Here is a 21041-nt window from a genome sequence, read left to right as displayed (position 1 = left end):
AAGATATTTCGACTTCAGCTACGTTATTCACATAGCTGAAGTTGCGTATCTTAGATCGATTTCCCCCCGTAGTGTAGACCAGCCCTTTGAGTTATAGTGGCACAAGAGCATTTCCCTCCAATGCAAACAGTAAAACCAAGGAACCAACGATGACACACTGCAAACATCACTTTACTTTATCAACCTCCCAGTCACTTATATCCTCACCAACAAACACAAGGTTTACTCCAGCCATATTAATTGTATAGATGTGGCTATTTTATGACTAATAATGCTTGGCTGAAGAATAGAGTATGTAGATACATGAGGTTATGAAAAACCTCTGGTGTTTTATTTTTTTCTCTAGTAAAACAAACAAAAACCCACCCCAGTGGGATTTATTTAGTTAGTTTTTTTAACTTCTTAATATATTTACATAAACATGTTTGAAAGTTTTTTGATGCTCAAAACATCGGGCTCCAATTTCAGTCTGTGAATAAGAACTTTTAACTAATTTAAGAAGTTGAAAGGAGATTGTTGAGAACACTAACATTCTTGTAAAGACTGTTAGGTTTATTAGGAAACAGTAAGAAAGTTACAGAATTGTAGAAGCCTTGAATCGAAGGGGATATGTGGTCAGAATCACTGGTGATTGGAGACTGGAAGGCTCGTGGATGGAATAAGCTTTCAATGGATGTTGGAGAGAGAAGTAGGTGGAGTCTTAAATTAGGAGAGGGTTTGATTTGCTAGTCTGGAAATTTATAGAAAGCTTGTGAGCTATCTGACAGTATGGCTGGCAAGGTCATTTTTGGTCTTCATGTTATTGAATTTACTATGTAAATTCATCTAATTAGTAAATGCCAAAGCTGTTGATTAGTATTTTTCAATCAAATGGGTGATTAGTATTTTTAGGGATTACCAAATATCAGTACATGTATTTTGACATGTTAAATCAGCCAAATTAAAGGAAGCGATAAGAAACAACTTATTTAATGGACTAATGTCCATTGAAAATAGGCTGTTCTAAAGTAAAACATAAACTGTCAGGAATAGTGTGACTGTCTTGATTTGAGGTGGTAATCCTTTCTGTGTTTGTGAAAGAGATTGTTTCACAGTTTGTGGCATCAACATGGTAGAAATTTGTGGAAGTCAAATAGTAGATTATGGGGCACCTGAATTCAGAATTTGACCAGTTTTAAAAGACCTTTACTCCTCTCAAGCCTGTTCAGCATCAGTGAAGGATGCCTTAAAGAAAATTTGGATTGGTTTGGTTGAAATGTTATAATAGGTTAGGAGTAGTGAAAGTGTTTCTTTATCTAAGGGCAGATACAAAACAGTGAAAAGTAGATTGGGATTCATGTATTTATGTTTTTTGTATAATATTTGTAGAATTGAAAGTTTTAAGTCTTGGACAATATGAATTTAAGGAATTAAGCATGCTTATGAAGTAAATAGTATGTTTTGTGTTACATTTCATAAAATCTTGGTGAGTGTTTCTGGTTATTTTGTATGCTAGGGCAAACCATAATAACCCTGGTTTATGAAACTGAGTTTGTTTTGTCATATAGGAATTACTGTAGTGTGGAAAGAAAGTAAGAGTATGAGCTTTAGTTTTTTGTGGGTGATTTTGCTGAATGAACGGGTGAAGTATGTAGGTTGTGATTTAGACAGATGGGTGATTGAGATAGGGCCAAAGTGTGATTGAGTGGATATGGGATGTTGGATTGTGTGTATGGGCAAAGTTAAGGTTGTGTGTTTCTTAGTGAGTTTGAGGGAGGAGGAATATATGGTGTGGGTGGTGGATAGGAGGCAGAGTGAGGGGTGAAGTGGGGTTAATTACGGTGAAGTGTGCCCAGGGTAGAAAGGTATTAAAGGTTTTTAAATGGTCTCATTTCAATTTTTTTCTGTTTTGACAGATATTGCTTTTAGTGGTATCCCCCACATCTTAAAAATAATAGTGGGTATTCCTAAAGTGGTCAAATCTTTCACAACAAAAGACACTTTCTATGTGTGACCACTGAAAGGGTAATTTCCTTGGTTTCAGTAGTTTATGTTGGTGGGCTATGCCCTGGTGCAGTCTTAACTCAAAGGGCCAGATTGAGATACTCTTACACTGAGTGGCATCTTGTATGACAGGTAATCCCAATGACTTCGATGAGACTGCTTGTGTTGTAAGGTACTATTCAAAGTGAGGCTTGGTCTAAGTACAAAATTGGACCAATTTAGTTAAAGGTGTGATTCGAAACTGATTTAATTTAAATCTGTGCATCTCTTCTGTGTGTGGACAAGCCCTGAATAAGGGTAACGTAATCTGGCCCTTAGTTAATGGGGTTTGTTTTGTGATAATCTTTTTCAAATATAAAACATGTCAAGTACTTTATTTGAATATTTGACACATGTTCTCCAGGTAGATCTGTTGCACATACTGCAGTCATTTAGTATTTACAATTTAGTATTTGATACAAGCGTAAGATTTTTTTGACATGTGACAGATAGGAGGTTAATTGATGTTAACCCTTCATCAGCTACTAAAATGCTACAAGAGGAGTGCAAGTCATTACTACAAAAGGCCATTACCGGTATGTTTTCTCAGCAAGGATTATGGATTTCTTCTTTCTCCTTTCCTTCCTCCCCAAACCTCACAACACAAAAGCCAGCTGCAAGGATAGGAGGAGAAGGCAAGCAGCTTTCTTAAACACACACACCCCACTCCGTTTCCCCCCCCCCTTTCATCTTTCCTCTTCATACCTCAGTAGAGTGACAGCTCCTAGATGTTGCGTGCGAGTGAGTTCAGCTGGTGCTGTGTGGTCTGGGTGTGTGGTCTCCAGCTCGGCAGAGAGGCTGCTAACAGGGTGGATGAGAGAGAGCAACACTGTTTACTTTAATTTATTTCGGATGCCGGAACTATGCCCGGAGTTTCTCCTGAGCTTGATTCCACAGTTAGCGGCGTCAATCCCTTGCAGCTGCAGTGCAGTCTGAAATATGCACTGAACCCCTCTACCAAGTGTTTTCACAGCATCTGCTTCAGGTCCAGACTTCTAATCCCTTGTGACTCAGAAATCTTAGTGACATTGCTAAATACTGTGATTATTTTGCTTTCACTGTGTCAAGATATATTGCCTGGAAGATATACCTTTTTTGGGTTAAGTAAAGCTAGAGTTTTAAGATATACAGGTACAGTCACTGTGAAAACAAAACTATTGAATGGGCATTACTCGGCTACCCTAAAAGATAATATAACAAACATATAGACCCGTTGGCTGACTAGATCATGTGACCAAAACATGTTCCTTTAACAACAGAATAAGGCATCACATCAGGTCATTTAATATAAAATCGCATTTTTGTTTTCCATAATTTGTCCCCCCATCTCCCACAAATTTATACTTTCAAATTCTAAATTGATTTTGGCATGTGACACTGGCCTGTAAATTTAACATGTTTGTCAATGTTAATATTGGCTTGACTCAATGTGCCAGATATGACAAGCTAAGACAAACGAGGCTTTACTAGTTCCATGTAATGGTGATATTACCCTTTATTTTATACTTGTTCATCTTTTCATTATAAGTAGCTTAGTGGTGTTTTGAAGACTTTTTTTCCACAAAATATAACATTCATGAGCATTTCTTGTTTAAGTTGACAAGTCTTTTTTTATTATATAAATAAACGTGCATGGACTCTTAATATCACTTGGAATTTCAGCATTGTTTAGCTTAGTCACTTCCCAGTCTTTTCTGGCAGGCTTGCGGGATTAGACTTTGTATTATTGATGCAGTGTTGAAGGCTGTGGAAATTGTAGGGCACTGAAGATCTCCAGAGGGGTTAATAAATGTCAGTTATTTTCATTGTTTCTTTTTGGCTACTTTTAAATCTTGGTTTGTATAGCATGTCTGTCTGAATTTATATTTCTGGGAAGATAAAGCACAGAAAAGGGTGCAGTAGTGGTTTTCATTGGTTTGCAGTGGCTTTGAATTAAAAATCTAAGGAACTTCTTAGTAAATCATCTCATTGTCCTCCTCTGGGTCATTTGCCATGCTTCTTCATTGACTCTGTTGTATCACAGTGTTCTCCAAGAAACACTTGGCGTTTTCTGTATTAAACAAATACATTAGATTTGTGTGGTGGAAAAAGTATGTTTCATAGTTAACCAGGATGATAGACTCTTCAATTTATGGAATCTGTTAAGGTTTTTTGGCTTGTATTTTTTAAAGTGTGTTTCAAAAGTCTGCCTTTGTTGAGAGCATGTAACTGCTAATTGATTTCAGTGGGCCTGGGGTCCCTAACATATCACTTCCAAATTAGCAGTTCCTTATATATTAGAAGGCAGTTAATGGAACTAATTCTCTGATGAATACTCTGGAAAATGAAGCATGCCATGCTGGGCATTCCTGCTGTGCCTTGCACCACAACTGGTTGAACAATAATATTTTTATGAATGTTGGAGTTTTTTCTTTAGGTATTTTGTGACTAAAACACATTCAGGAGCATGTACTGGTCTTGACATAGCTTATGCGGTAGATATGCTCGTTCCACCACAATGATGGCAAATAAGTCTTATTTTTAATTTCCTCTTTTGAATTCAGATTCCCTCTGCTGGATGACTGCAGCAATGCATTGTGACCCCAGCATTACTCTTTCATCTGAGAGAGAATCTTTCAGGTTGACTGCTTGTCAGAAATTTCATCTTGCAAAGTGCTGGGGACTTTAATTTAACTGGGTTTTCAGTAATTGGAACCAAGTGACTTTACTGTTTCCAAAGCCTGGAACTCATCTTTATGACATGTTAACTGGTGTTTTCTCTATTGACAAAACTCCAAAAAATCTAATTGTTAATCCTCCTCTGTTACCTGGGGTTCTTTCAACCCAAAGCTCTTGGTAACTTTTACTCTGTGTGAGGTGGTGTCAGGAGATGAATCAAGGGAGACACGGCCATCCAACCAATAGGTGGCTGGCACAAACAGGACAACACAGGAGTGCTTTCACTTAAAGCTAAACTTAGTCTCAAGCACTTACACACGTCCGCAACAGGTTAGTAAAACACCCCCAACCCTCAATAATTACCGAAGCTGAGTGTGGCTCTCCCCGTACACCTCTTCCAATGTTTGGTGCAGAAAGTTGCCTCCTAATGTCTGCAGTCATTCTCATGATAGCCTTGTCCAAACGTGAATCCAATGGACATCATCATACATCGAAGTCCTGAACAACTGTGACTAAATTATTTCAGATTCTGGTAATGTCAGCAATATCCTGCTTCACAAAACTGGTCTGATCAGTTATGACAATTCCTTTATCCTCTCTCATCCCTTGCCATTTGGCCACCCAGCTTGTCCTAGAAAGTGAATCAGAATTCTCAGAGTAGTCCCAAAGGTTAAATAGCTTTCTTAGCAGATTTGATAGCCTCTGCTGTTTCTGCGTGGTTTGCCAGATCCATATGTGTGATCAGAAAACTTACTTGAGAAATTCATTTAAAGAGAAAAGGATTGTGCTCATCTTGCAAGATGTCTCCAATAGTTTTGTTTGTAGTGGATACTTCTCAGCTCCTTGCACTTCACACCAAGAATTATGATAACCAACATGATATCAAAAAGACTTATCTGGAAACAGTCATGGAACGCAATCAAGCAACTGATGTGTATGCCAGATTACACCTTTTTTGTGACTTTGTTTTCTCAAGATACTAAAAAAGAGACAACTACTATAATAAAGGAATATGGTCCAAAGCAAACAAAGAAGAAAGGTCCTAAGGAAATTTCTTCAATAAGACTAACTTCTCAGAAAAAAACATTGCTGAGAAACCTGTCTTTCCGCATCCAATCTGTCTATGAATAACACTCCTCAGAGAAGTACGACAGCAGTTTTGTAAAAGTTTTTTTTAATAATGGAGACAACGGGAAATTAACTAATTAAACTTCAAAGTGATGATTATTACTGGAAAAAGCCTATCTGAACATTCTTTATAGTCAGATAGGTGTTTTGTAGCGGATATATTTTTCAAGCTTCACTTTGGGTGCTCACTGGAAAGAACAATGGTCTTTAATGGCTCTGAGTTTGTTGCTGAGAGACTACCAGATGCACAAAAGCTCAGAAGATGACAAAACTGGGAAATGTCTCTCTTCCACTTGCTGGCAGCACGGTGTTGGGCACATATAATAAAAAGAGAGAGAATTGTACTATTTCAACCAGTGTTTATAAACCTGGTGAACAGTCAGTTTTTGTGCCGGGTTTCCTATTTGAGGCTACATTTATAATTATAACCCTAGATATGTACTCTGGCTATGATTTAGTATTTTCCTAATGTGCTTCTTCCTAGAATTATAAAAGTCATGTTTAATTTCCAGTTTACACTTCTTTAAAAATAAGTTAAAGGAAGTAGAAAATTAGAAACTAGCATTTTGGGGACACCTGTAATCTTTTGGGTCTTTTATCTATAGGTCAGTATTTCAAATTTGATGACTACTGAGTTAGAATCATTTTTAGCTAATGGCTTTTTTGAACTATGTGACATGAATGGGTGGTCTCAATCTAGTTCCTGTTGGACTGGTTGCATCATACACATTGCATCATACATACAAACCATCCTTGAGCGTCTTAGCAAGGATGCCAGTGACCAAATGGATTGAACTATTGTATCTTCTTTCCCCTTCTAGCCAGTAGAAGTGGTCCCTATGTGTAACAATCAAGACACATTGTCAGGGCAGTGTGGGGAAACTTGCCTTGTTCTCGCTCATGTTGTTCTAGTTTTTATGGATAACTAGAATACCGTGGTACTTTCTGTTCAGGACCTTCTGACAAGTTCTTTTATACTTTACACAGAAGAACTTAGGATCTCAAATATAGCTGTGTTAGAGCTTTATTGTTTACTGAATTTGGGTGGGAAATTTCTGACACTGAAGATTAGTGGGTATTGAGTTGGTTTTTTGTTCGTGATTTTTTAGTGCTGATTTGACTATATTAGGGGCTCGATCCTACAATTGGATCTATGTCTGATGACCTTTACAACACAGTGCTCCACTGAGACTAGCTGTACTACTTTAGTCAGTTGGGCTGTACACGGAACAAGGGCCTTCCTGTGAGGAAATGCTGACAGAAAAATACCATTCAGTATATTATGTGTTATGTTAATGGTCAGTGTTATAAGTTCCAATCCATGGTCTTTACATTTGCAATAATGCTAGAAAGCCTGAAAATATTGCTTTTTTAAATATAATTAATGCAAATATTTTTATTCTTTGTTCATTTCTGACAATCCGTTGTGTCCTCCTTCATTGAGTCTCCTTTTTAAAAAGTGCCAGTCTTACCTTTCCCTACTTGATTATCACTTCTTCCATCCTAGAAATATGCAGAAGGAATCAATTAGAATATAAAAGCCCGGGGTCAGGGCAGACTTATAAATAGTCAGGTAAATATTGGGTATTGGCAAATAGTCACTGCAAGTGAGGGGATGGGAAGTAAAACCAGAATTTTACTTTCTAGTAAAACCATGAATTAGAAAAGCACGGTGTAAGCTCCAGGTAGCAGAATGGAGAGAATAATTTCTATATTATTTTCACGAGTCAAGTTTACTGGAAGGTTAACTGCAATGATAACTATTATTTGTAGAGATTTGGCAAATTGATTATAATGTTGTATGTGGTATTTCTAGTAGATATCTGTGCAGTAGTTGGGATCCTTGAAGCATACTGTTTAACATTTTATTTTACATTGTCCCTTCTACACCAGTGTTAACAAACCCATACAATTCTGCATCTTTCTGTTTGTTTATATAAGTGCCCTAAGACCTAGGTACGTACATTCTCTCTCTCTCACGCGTGTGCACTCTCTCTCTCTCTCTCTCATGCTCTGTTTAATATTATACATCTAAATACAGAACAAAACTTCTTTAGCAGAATGGTCCCAAGCACTTGCTCACTCTTTGTAGCTAGGAGAGGATATATATAGAATTCCTTTACCTATTCTGTGAAATAATGAAGCCAATTGTTGTAAATAAAAACTCAACTGCTCTAGACAGTCTGAATGCTATAGTCCAGCTGTAACATTTTGAGATTTATTTCAGGCTCTCTATTCCAGTGAAATATTTTTAAAGCAGTTCTGCAATAAATATAGAAATATTTTAGAAAAAATATTAGACTTCAGAAGGCTCAACATCTTTATTACATATATTCAGCTCATCATGGAAAGAGATCAAGTGCTAGTTTCTGAAATCCAGCAAAATATGTTTTAATATTACTTTTGAGTTAAGTCTTAATTCCAACACATTACCTGTATGCCCAGATATTTTGAAAGATTCACTATCCCCAGTAAAAAGAAACTGAAAAATTTTCTGGTGAAGAAAAATCAAGCAATAACAAAATAGTTTTTTTTCTGTTTCATTTTGTCTTCTAGAGATTTCCCCCACATTACTAGTGAGGCTCCTCTATTTTGACCTGTGTTTTGGTCTTTGTTTTAAAATTCTATATAAATCTCTCTAAATGTGTCCAATGAATATAATGGTCCAGATGATCTCACTCAGATCCATGCATCTGTCTTCCAATTCCTGTGGAAGTGGGGTGCTTAGCAACCTCCATGGCACTGCCATACCCCTCTACTTTCTGTGGAGATCTCTCCACACTGATGGAGGGGATAGAGACTAGGTGGGTAGGCTACTGGAGAATGCACAGTATTTTCCTTCTGGCCCTGTGGAAATCACTCAAAGAGAATAATACAGTTGTAGGCTGCAAGATCTCTTCTATCCTGTCTCAGCATAGGGAGCTGGACTAGGTGACCTCTCAAGATCCTTACATTTCAAGGATTCTTTGATTCTGGGGAAATCTCTGTAGGTCTCTAGTGGAGTCATCAAACTCTGGACCTGAGAAGGCATGGGGAGTCTGTCAGGAACCAGAGAGACATGACGTGTTCACAGATGGCCCTGTTATCCTTCAAGTTTCAGAGTAGTCTCCAAAGCCAGCTTTTTGGAGGAAGGAAGACCATCGCCTCTGCTGACAATATTGTCTTCTCCCTGGATCTGTTTCCACAGGAAGGGATGAATCTGGGCCTATGATAACTGCTACCTTTGATCCATGTGGGAAATGCAGTCAAAATTTCCAAAAAAACAGTATTTTTAAACTTGGCAATAGGCACAAAACTTGTGAGGAGGGATACACATGTACTTAATCTTTGAACATCTTATTTATTAGAGGCAGAGCTCCTATTATTAAGGTTGCTTTACATTTCACATTATGAGATGATATTTTCATTTGGTACTTGGTTATAAGTTTGCAAAATTGTAACTATTTTGGCTGAAATTATGAATGTCTGGTGCCTGCCTCAGGCTGTTTTTGGAAAATGTCATTCAAAACATTTCAGCCACTTTTGAGAATGAGGCTAGTGACATTTGCCCATGTTAATAACAATTCTTACAGCTTTTTTACTGAGAAGTTCTAGCTACTGTTGTTTGGTGCAGGGATTTGAAATTTGGCAGGAGAATTTCTCAGGATGTGCTTTTTGCTGTCCCTGTGAAAATCCACCTAAATTTGGGCAAGTTGTAAAAAATAAAATAAAATAAAATAAAAAATCACAGTTCGCACATGCTCAGAGACTTGCTACAGCCTAGCAATTTAATTCTCTGAAGATTCTGTCCTCACTGAGCATAATGCAACCTGGGTCTGAGCAAGACTTTCACTGAAACCGCAGTTCCCAGCTGGCCTGGGCACAGGAACTAAGAGCAAAGAGCCTGTCTCTTCTGTGCTCTCAATGCCCTCTTCTAATGATGCCCAGGCATTGAAGAAGAGGAAGCTATCTGAATGGAATGCCGAGGGGACAAGAGCTGAACCAGAAAGTGGGCGGAGAGGGAATAGATGTGAACAATGCACTTAGGGGTGGAAGACTGGAACTGGGGGATGGAGAGGGAGTTGGAATTGTAGTGAGACTGGGACTGGCTAGGCAAGGAGACTGGGGATAGGAGAGTGGGGAGATAGTTAGGACAGAGAGCCCAGGGTGAGGGGAGAACTGTCACTTTTTTACAAAAACACACTGGGGGAAAAAGAAGCAGTGGTGCGGTGACACACACTGAGATAAGGCGGAGCAGGCAAATGGAGGCCAGGGTGGGGAAGAGAGACATCGGATGATCAAGGAAGGGGAAACTGGGACTGCATGGCCTGAGAGCCTGGGGAAGAGGATACGGTGTGGGCACTTGAATTGCAGGGCTAGGAGACTGAGACTGTGGGAAAGACTGGGATAAGCTGTTGGGATGGGTGAGACGAGGACTTGCTGGGCAAGGAAACGGGGACTAGGATTTTGGATGAGAAGACTGAAGAGTGGAGGCTAGGAATGGCTAGTAGTGGGGAAGGGGATTAGTACAGGGACAGTTTGGAAGGGATGGTGCAAAGGGGTCAAACTAAGGGGGAATGGACAGAGAAGTCTGTGCCCCCTTCACACTCCACTTCAGAGCCTGGAATGGAGCCCAAGATTCCAGAGTCTCGCCATTCCTCTGCTATCAACAAATAACTATGAAATCCTCTGGCAAAGTGTCTCATCCCACCTCTAGTGCCGGTCCACAGAGGATGACTACTGCTATGAGTCCACTAGATCAAGTGACTGAGGTCTGCGCAGTGGATATAAAGGGTTCCAACCCTGCTGCTGATCCATGTGGGTGTCAATATGATGACACATGATAGAATTTATGTTTTTTCAGTTGGCTACAGGGAGTCCTCAGACTTATGACACCTGACTTACCATGGACGCCACTTATGATGCTTTTCAATTGAGTGCCCATTTCTCCCCTACGACGCTTGGTTTGCCCTTACGATGCTCAATTTGCCTAAAGTTCACTTGAAATCACTTCCTGGTTGCGTTATACTGGTATGGAGCTGGAAGGTGTCACTTCTGATTGGCTTTGAGGCAGCAGGGCAGCTTGTTGCTGGGTACGGTTGCTGCTTGTTTTTGATTGGCTGAGCCCGGGGTGGAGAGCCAATCAGAAAGCTTGAGCAGTGATTGTCTGAAGCTCAACATGTGTGCCATTCTCCCTGGCTTTCTGAGCCTGTGTTGCCAGCATCTGAGCAGCATATGTGAGTTTATATGTTTACAAAATACAGTGTAGAGTAAATACATTGACGTTGCAACATTACTTATCTATAATTCATTTAATACATAGTGTATCAGACCTTGGTTCAGGAACCAATCCCCACTTCATACTATTGATTCCTATGGGAAAACAGTTTCGACTTACAACACAATTCTGAGGAACGAATTGTGTCCTAAGGTCAGAGGACTCCCTGTATTTCAAAAATGTAGGAAATTACACACTAAAAAATTGTGTTAAAAGAACATTATTAAGTTGCAATACCAAGCCCCCAAAAGCCAGGAAATGCCAGAATTAAGATTATACATTTGATTTAATTCGGCCCCCTTGTTCATATGTATTATGATACAGTTTCTGTGCCATGATTACAAAGTATTTTTTGCACAGACCCCCTGCCTCATTCAGTGCATAGGATGGGCCTGCTCGGGGAATTAAACAGGGTTATATAGTGAAGGAGACTTGTCTGTAGGACCCTGCGTCATTTGTGCAGAAAATGGGTGGTGTGTCGTGAATGAGGCATAGGATGCAAAGAGAGAGGGTGGTCTCATGATTAAGGCAGTTGATTGCTGCCCTGGAAAATTGGATTCTATTCCTGTCTCTACCATAGTTTTGTTATATGATGCTCGACAAGTCATTTGACCAAACTTTTCATGGTGGTCACTAATTTTGTGTTCCTTATTTTCTGGGTGCCTGAGTTGAGATCTTGGTGTCTGATCTGCAGAAGTGTGAAGCATTCACAGTTACAACTCAAGCGAATGGGAGCTGTACTTAGTATTATATAGCACTTCATATGACAGAGTACTCTGAAAAATCATGTCCTAGTCATCTCAAATTGGTTACCAAAATTACTTTTGACCTTAATCTCTTTGAACCTCAGTTCTTCATCTGTAAAATGGGAATGATAATACCCCCTTCTCATTTGGGTGTTGTGAAAGTTAGTTAATGTTTATGAATCACTCAGACTGTAGTGATGAGCACCATAGAAAAGGCCTGGAGGAAATTAATAATCCTGTCTTCAGAATAGGGTTTGAGTAGCGTGTAATAAGCACAGCTTGGGGTCATGCATTGAACAGTGAAGGGAAAACAAAATATTGAATAGGTGCTCATTAAGTGAGCCCTGCCCATCCTGTGCATTGAGTGAGGTAGGAATCCCATCCAAAAAATAGTCTGTGAGTGGATAAACTATTGCCTTCAGAGCTGGGCGGCTGGAGAGTGGCGACTGTTGGTCAGGTGCCCAGCTCTGAAAGCAGTGCCCCGCCAGCAGCAGTGCAGAAGTAAAGGTGGCAATACCATGCTTTGCCGGCCTTAATTCTCCACTGTTTCTGTCAGAGCTGGGCGGCCAGAGAGTGGCGGCTGCTGACTGAAGGCCCAGCTCTGCAGGCAATAGCGCAATTCCATATCATGCCATCTTTACTTCTGCACTGTTGGTGGTAGCGGCTCTGCCTTCAGAGCCGGGATCCCGGCCAGCAGCCACTGCTCTCCAACTGCCCAGCTCTGAAGGCAATGCCACTGCCAGCAGCAGTACAGAAGTAAGGGTAGCAGTACCACAACCCCACCCGCCGCAATAACCTTGTTAACCCCACCCCCCCACAACTCCTTTTTCGGTCAGGACCCCTACAATTACACCCTGTGAAATTTCAGATTTAAATAGCTGAAATCATGAAATTTATTATTTTTAAAGTCCTGTGACCAGAAAATTGACCAAAATGGACAGTGAATTTGGTAGGGCCCCACTCATAATGCATATGCACAAAGAGGTTAAATTAAGGTTGCACAGATAGCTTTAATCCATTTTGGACAGCCACCAGGCCTGACTTTTATATTGTACAGTACCTGTACTTTTGTTACTTTCATAATATATTATCTTGTACCATAAACCAATATATTTTTGGACTACTCAGAAGTCATTTGTCATGGATCACATCCTGTCATGTTCTCACTAGCATCTATTTAAGTTGTGCTGAAAGGTTTTGGCCATTTTTTTTTTCAGGTGTCATATTTGGTTATCGGCTTGCCTGGACTAGAGGAGTTCCTGTTATAAATACATGATGACAGATCATCTTCTCCTCAAGAGCCACTGGTGGAAGGCTGTGCAGAGGGGACTAAATGCTGTGAGGTCCCCCCTCAGAGTTTTTTTTGTAAAAAATTGTCCTGCCTGGCAAGATTAGGGGGTCACAGAATAGATGAAGTGATCCATATATCCCTTGACACAGGAGTCATCATATGTGGATTGCTGTCCCCGAACCCAGCTATGCTTGCCCCTTTCTTTACTGTTAAAGTTACTACAGGACCTATTTGCTTCTTTGGACTGAATCCCTGTGCAGCAGCTGCAGAAAGAACCCAGTGGGAGATAATGTTGCTTCAAGCCCTATGCATCTGCTTTGTGGCTTGCAAAGCTTCACAAATGAAAGTTACTAATAAACAGCAAGAAGTTTAGTATCAGAATTAATTAGGGAGTAAGTATGAGTTGCATGACACAGTGTAGTGTTTATGACTGCTGGGATAACTGAAATGATTCAGGCAGGCTCCTGATTTGAAATGCAAAATGATTCTGGAAATGGTTCTCAAATAATTTCACATGCTGTTTGAATACGTATTCAAAACATATATTGTCCTGGGCCAGATAGGATTTTTTTATATTGTTGTCGATAATATTGATTTCTCCTTTATGTTGGTATTGGGAGCTGTCTCTTACTTGCAGAGTAAGAGTGGTTTCCATTTTGGATAAACGCTCATCATTTATCTAAACTACTCCTGAGGAATCCTTTCCCTCTCCAGGAAGGGGGGTGTTGTGGTTGTGAACATACGTAATCATACCTCTGATCTAAGCCAAGGATGGACTTGACTGAGTAGATTCTTCCTAATTCTTACTACTATAACCTTATACAGGTGTCCTCTGACTTACCATTATGAATGTTAATGGATTTGTTTCTAATGTATCTTTTTGGGGATTTTTACTTTCCATACTTAATGCAGAACTGGAGTTATTGAATATACATATGTGTAAATGCAAGGACATCTAGTAATTAATATAAAAAGTTTAAAATGTGTGGTGAAAACTCTGTTTTTTATAAAAACATTTTAAAAAGATGTTTAGTTTTACAATTTTAATGTTTTCAGTTTTTGGTATAATTATTTTGTAAATACTTACATACTGTATTTATTGTTCCTTATTGAACAGATTGCTGAGTAACTGGATTTCCAACCACAGAAGGAAAATATCATGTCTCGATCACGCCAGCCCCCTCTTGTAACTGGTATCTCTCCCAATGAAGGGATTTCATGGACAAAAGTCACAATTAGAGGAGAAAACTTGGGAACTGGGCCAACAGACCTCATAGGTAAATTCAGAGAAATGGTTTGATGCATTCCACATTTTTAGACTGCAAGAAGCTGCTTGGTGACAGATTCTGATATCTTTACATTCAGAGGAAATACACAATGTGTAGTATGATAATATACAGTTATCCCCATGAGTTTGGAAAGATGGTTTTGAATTGGTAATATACACGTTAAATATATGTGTAACTTATTACTTCTGCCAGAGGTGGTTTGTCTTGTAGTTGGGTGAAATCTGGCTGTAGTGAAGCCAATGAGAGTTTTGTCCTTGGTTTCAATGGAACCAGGATTTTACCCCATGATTGTAGAACAGAACGCCCAAGTTCTGTTCCCTACTCTGCCAGTGATTTCTGTGTCTGTGTTCAAATTGTTTAACTTTACTGTGTTTCAGTTTGCCATCTAAAAAAAGAGTATAACAACATTTTCTTGCTCTGACCAGGATGTTGAAGCTTAGTGAATATTTGTTTAAAAACACAACCAAACCAAACAAAAAAAACCCTTTTATATATGTAGGTAAAAGGCACTATATATACACAATTTTTGTTGTACTTTTTAGCACTCCAGCTAATTCACCTGGACTCTGTGTTGCCACTTGAAGTCACGCTATGCCACACCACAGCCCCTCCAATAATACACCTGGGCAATTGTGCATTATTTTACAGTGTAAATAAGTCTTCTTTCAAATCTTTGCTGCTAATCATCTTCTGTGTTGATGTAGGAGAGTTGAAAGTCACTGTAATTTTTATCTTAGCTTATTTAACATTTAGCTTATTCTGGGGAGTGTCTAAAGGTACATCTACACGTCTGTGGCTGGCCCGGGTCAGCTGACTTGGGCTTGTGGGGCTCAAGCTGTGGAGCTCTAAAATTGCAGTGTAGAAGTTCTGGCTTCCACTGGAGCCCAGGCTTTGAGACCCTGTGAGTGGGGAGGGTCTCAGAGCTCGGGCTCCATCCTGAGCCCAAACGTCTACACTGCTATTTTTAGCCCCTCAGCCGAGTCCTGTGATCCCATGTCAGCTGACCTGAACTCTGAGGCCTGGTCTACACTACGCGTTTAAACCGAACTTAGCAGCGTTAAACCGATTTAACCCTGCACCCGTCCACACAATGAGGCCCTTTATATTGATATAAAGGGCTCTTTAAACCGATTTCTGTACTCCTCCCCGACGAGAGACGTAGCGCTGAAATCGGTATTGCCATGTCGGATTAGGGTTTGTGTGGCCGCAAATCGACGGTATTGGCCTCCAGGCAGTATCCCACAGTGCACCACTGTGACCGCTCTGGAAAGCAATCTGAACTCAGATGCACTGGCCAGGTAGACAGGAAAAGCCCCACAAACTTTTGAATTTCATTTCCTGTTTGCCCAGCGTGGAGAGCTGATCAGCACGGGTGGCAAATCCAAAAAGAGCTCCAGCATGGACCGTACGGGAGATACTGGATCTGATTGCTGTACGGGGAGACAAATCTGTTCTATCAGAGCTCCGTTACAGAAGACAAAATGATAAAGCATTTGAAAAAATCTCCTGGCTATGATAGACAGAGGCCACAGCACAGTGCTGCGTGAGAAGCGTAACGGAAAGCCAGAGAATCAAATGGACGCTCATGGAGGGAGGGTGGGGGTACTGAGGACTCCAGCTATCCTACAGTCCCCGCAGTCTCTGGAAAGCATTTGCATTCTTGACTGGGCTCCAAATGCCTGAAGGGTCAAAAACATTTTCCCGGGTGTTCAGGGTATATGTCGTCAATTCTCACTCTCACTCTCACTCTCACTCTCACACACACACACACACACACACACACACACACCCCGAAAGAAAAGGGAAAAAAATATTTTCTCACCTTTTTTCAATGTCACCCTATGTCTACTGCATGCTGCTGGTAGATGGGGTGCTGCAGCGCTAAACCGCAGCATCCTCTCCCCTCCCCTCCCCGGTGGCAGACGGTACAGTGCAAAAGAACTGATAGCCGTCCTCGTCGTCATCCTGTGAGTGCTCCTGGCTGGCCTCGGTGAGGTCAGCTGAGGGCGCCTGGGTAAAAATAGGAATGACTCCTGGTCATTCCCAGCAGATGGTACAGAATGGCTGGTAACCGTCCTCATCATAGCAACTGGGAGCTGAGCTCCATCAGCCCTCCCCCCCCCCCCCACTTTCATGTGTAAAGAAAAGATTCTGTCCTGCCTGGACTATCATAGCAGCTGGAGGCTTCCTCCCCCTCATTTTATCTCACTAAAAAGTCTGTGTTTCTTATTCCTGCATTCTTTATTACTTCATCACACAAATGGGGGGACACTGCCACGGTAGCCCAGGAGGGTTGGGGGAGGAGGGAAGCAACAGGTGGGGTTGTTGCAGGGGCACCCCCTAGAATGGCATGCAGCTCATCATTTCTGCGGGATCTCTGGGGCTCTGACACGGAGCGGCTGTGCTCTCTGGTTCTCTAGTACACTTGCCCCATATTCTAGGCTGGACTGACTCTATTTTTAGACAAAACATAGGAAGGGAATGACCCGGGGAGTCATTCCCATTTTTGCCTATGCGCCCCCGGCCAACCTCAGCGAGGCCAGCCAGGAGCACCCATGATAGCAGCAGACGGTATAGAACGACTGATAACCGTCATCTCATCGCCAATTTACAATGGCAGATGGTGCAATATGACTGGTAACCGTCTCTGCTATCTTGCAAAGGCAAATGAATGCTGCTGTGTAGCAGTGCAGTACCGCGTCTGTCAGCAGCATCCAGTACACATATGGTGACAGTGACAAAAGGCAAAATGGGCTCCATGATTGACATGCTATGGCATCTGCCAGAGCAATCCAGGGAAAAAGGGCGCGAAATGATTGTCTGCCGTTGCTTTCCTGGAGGAAGGATTGAGTGACGATATTTACCCAGAATCACCTGCGACACTGTTTTTGCATTGGGATTTCAACCCAGAATTCCAATGGGCAGGGGAGACTGCGGGAACTATGGGATAGCTACGGGATAGCTACCCACAGTGCAACGCTCCGGAAATCGACGCTAGCCTCGGTACATGGACGCACACCGCCGAATTAATGTGCTTAGTGTGGCCACATGCACTCGACTTTATACAATCTGTTTTACAAAACCGATTTATGTAAAATCGGAATAATCCCGTAGTGTAGACATACCCTGAGACTCAGTGCCATGGGTTTTTTATTGCAGCATAGACATTCCCTAAGATCCCAGTCTTGCAAAGAGTTACACACGATGGGAGTACTCACACTTGCAAGTCTTTGTTGGATTCAGGCCTAATATTTTTATAAACCTCAGTTAAACTCTCCTTACCACCTGCTGCCAAAAAGCATTATAATACAATAAAAAGTAGAAAATGTTATGTGCTTGGGAACAAACTGAATGCCACATGTATGAAGAAAGAAAATGTGCCTTTTTACATCATTCTGTTAAAGACAACCAGGTTGTAAGTCACTTGCGACTTTGAAACTTATGAAACTGTAAAAACACTTGCAAAAAATTTAAGGAAATACTTTTCATTTATAAGGAGGTTCTGTCATTTGGGAACAAGTTTGTTTCTGGATTCAAATATGCATTGAGGGAGATCTTTTGTCAGTTGTAAAGTTTTAGCCCTGTGCCGTTACTATATTTAGTGTGGTATGCAAAACATTAATGAAGAGCACATACATTACAGTGCCATGTCATTTATTATTCTGTGAGGTGAAGCCGATCATAGCAAATTTTTAAGTTAGTGGACTTCTTAAGTCCCATGTTCCCTGAGTAGTAATATTTATTTAAGAAATAAAATTGAAGGCAGGAAAAAAACTCTTAAATAATGTAGAAATCTTCAAACGATTTTCCACAAGTATAAACATTTCCTACATTTTTTTAGTTAAAATCCAAGTTAAATTATTCCATCAAGTTAAATTAAATAGTAATGAAATGAATCTTATTGAGTGAACCTTAAAACTGACCTACAAAGGAGGAAACAGGCTGCTCTTTTTTGCTTCTTTTGATGTATAAAGACATTCTGAATGTTGTTATAATTTAAAAAAAAATGCTTTTTCCCCCTTGCTAGTCTTAACACTAGAAAAGTCTGGTGTTGTCTACCCTGGTTTTGTGGGATGACTTTATGTATACTTGACAGACTAGTGGCAATTATATCATAAGACAAGAGTCTTTAAACAGTGACTAAAAATCACTTTCCCTCTCAATTGCCCAGATTTCAAAGTCTGATTTCTTTATTTCTTTATTATTTTTTTAGCACCTACTTAATTCAAACTCCTATCACACACTTGGGAAAAAGTTCTTTGTTAAAGAACTCACCTTTTCAGTTGGGGCTGAGAAAAGTTTCACTCCAGCCTCTTATTTTTGTCCTTCCAAAAATTCTGGGCAAAAGCCAGAAAAGACAGGGTTTGATATTTCATACATTCTGAAGGCAAAATGCAAACATAAAACCTTTCCTTTCCTTCCTTCCTAATTTATCACAAAAAAGCAACCTCCCTATTTCCCCCCCCCCCCCAAAAAACCACCACAACAACAACAAAAACACCACAACCCAGTAACACACAACTGCACAGAGACCAGATTTATTTCTTTGCTGGTCACCTTTACTTTAGATCTTAGTTCCTCTGGTACCACTGACACATCTGGGAGTCCAGTTCCTCCATTGATTACAGTCACTCACTAATTTTGTAGTACTTCAGGTGATGCCAGCACATTCAGTTTACTATGTCACTGTCTTCTGCCAGTTTTTCCTTGGTCTTCCTCACTTTTTCCTTCCTCCCACAGGTACAATGCTTGCTTAACACTTGCTCCAATCTTCCATATGTTGTACATGTCCAAATCACCCAAGCCTTTTTTTGTTTTTGATATTTTCTAACATGTCCTGCTCTGTCAAGTTCCTTACTCTTGCATTTGTTGTTTTGTCTTTCCATGAAATGTGTAATATCTTCCTCAGCCATCTCTGGAGATTACCCATCAATCGCCTTGTTTTAGCCATTGTCTCTGCTCTGTACAGTAGTGAGTTCAGTACAGTCACATGGTATAGTCATGGTTTAGTTTAATGTGAAAGACCTCTGTTTGCTTTTCCTAATCTTGTATCAATATCTTTCACAGTCCCCTTCAAATGTCATCACATTCCCCAGATAGCTGAACTCTTCTACCTGTGTGATTTCTTTTCCATTCCCATTCATCTTTGAATCTGTTGTCCAGTTTCTGACCTTCATAACTTTTTACTTTCAATCCAATTTTTGCTGCTTCCTGTTTTACATCTGATATGAGGGGAATCATTCAGTGCCATATCATACTTAGTAAGGCAATTTCATCAGCAAAGTCAAAGTCATGTAACTTATCTCCGCTAATCTATTTTACACCATCCATAGTGCCTTTTGTTGCCCTCTTCATCACCCAGTCTGGTGCTAATTCAAAGAGAATTGTTAAATAACACAGATCCTTGCCCAACTCCAGTCACAGTATCACAATAGTCACCCAGGCCTATATGTGACCTCACTGCACATCTGCTTCCATCATATAAACTCCCTTATTATGTTGATCAGCTTAGTTTCCCATAGCTTCTAGTAATATTCCACAAATGGTGTCATTGTGTCATTGCCAGAAAAGGGTGCTCTCATTCAATGCATTAACTGGAGAGGTACTGCAATCAGTATTGGATACCATTCTGTTGGTTGAATAGAATGAAGAAGGCTGTGGATGGTCACTGTCAAAAAATACATAATTTATCTACCATCCCTGTACATTTTAAAAAGAATTATTTCTGAATATTCCACTCTCTTGTAAAAAGCATTTTAGTCCCCTTAAAAAAAATGAATTTGGCCAGGTAGAGATGTGCTATCTGACTCAAACCTGCCAAATTTGTCTGCTGTGTACGGTCAAAGAATTAAATTATGACAAAAGAAAGTGTGAAATATTTGGGGCTGTGCAACACATGCGGACCTTTTTCATGTAAGTATCTGTTAAATTGGTAAGAGCTTTCTAGAAATTGAAAATACAAACCAACCCAATTTAAAAAAAAAACCCTGGCATTGTCTGATTACAGTGATGTACCATCTGTACTGGGGCAGGAGCTAATCTAGACACCTATACCTGAAAACTGAATAATTAATATTTGTGCAGTGTTTTGAAGATATAGAGGCTGATCAGCAATGTACTTAGTACGTAGGGAGAAACAGTTTCTAAAGTACCTAAATGATTAGGAGCTTAAGTCCTATTTTCAAAAGTGCCTACCTCCCACTGAAAATCAATAGGACTTAAGTTCTTAAGTGACCTGTGTGCTTTTGAAAAATATACCCATGATTTCCTTACTGTATTGGATCTACAAAGTACTATAAAAGAGGTACAATATTAGTAGATGAGAGTATCTCAATTATCTCTAACTAGGCTTGGAAGGATTAGATTTTTATCAGTAGTTGTCAGTAAACATTGATTTCATTGTACATACACAAACCCGCAACAAATACTTAACATTGATGGTAATCAAAATGTAAAGACAGGCCAAGTACAAAAAATGCTGCTTGAGAACTTCTTAGTTGTTTACATTTTTGAATTAGACTTATTACAAATGGATTAGGGAATGAATAGTAACAACGGGTCTGATTTGTTGATTTAAGGATATTTACTTTGTATATTTTGACACATGATGACAGTTTGTGTTTTAACAGTTTATAACGCTTAATAGTTTG

The 21041-nt window shown here is 40.0% G+C and overlaps 1 protein-coding gene across 1 annotated transcript in view; it reads left to right on the top strand.

Annotated features, from left to right (window-relative positions):
• The window catches only part of EXOC2 (exocyst complex component 2), a 186492-nt gene that overhangs the window by 7757 nt on the left and 157694 nt on the right, over positions 1–21041 (top strand). The window contains exon 2 of the mRNA XM_045006233.1: positions 14220–14379. Within this exon, the coding sequence (XP_044862168.1) occupies positions 14262–14379 (118 nt within the window). The 5' untranslated portion in view covers positions 14220–14261. The remainder of the gene's footprint in view (positions 1–14219; positions 14380–21041) is intronic.

This window comes from Mauremys mutica, chromosome 2 (assembly GCF_020497125.1).
Source record: "Mauremys mutica isolate MM-2020 ecotype Southern chromosome 2, ASM2049712v1, whole genome shotgun sequence".
Lineage (NCBI taxonomy): Eukaryota > Metazoa > Chordata > Testudines > Geoemydidae > Mauremys > Mauremys mutica.
This window is presented reverse-complemented; position numbering and strand designations above follow the sequence as displayed.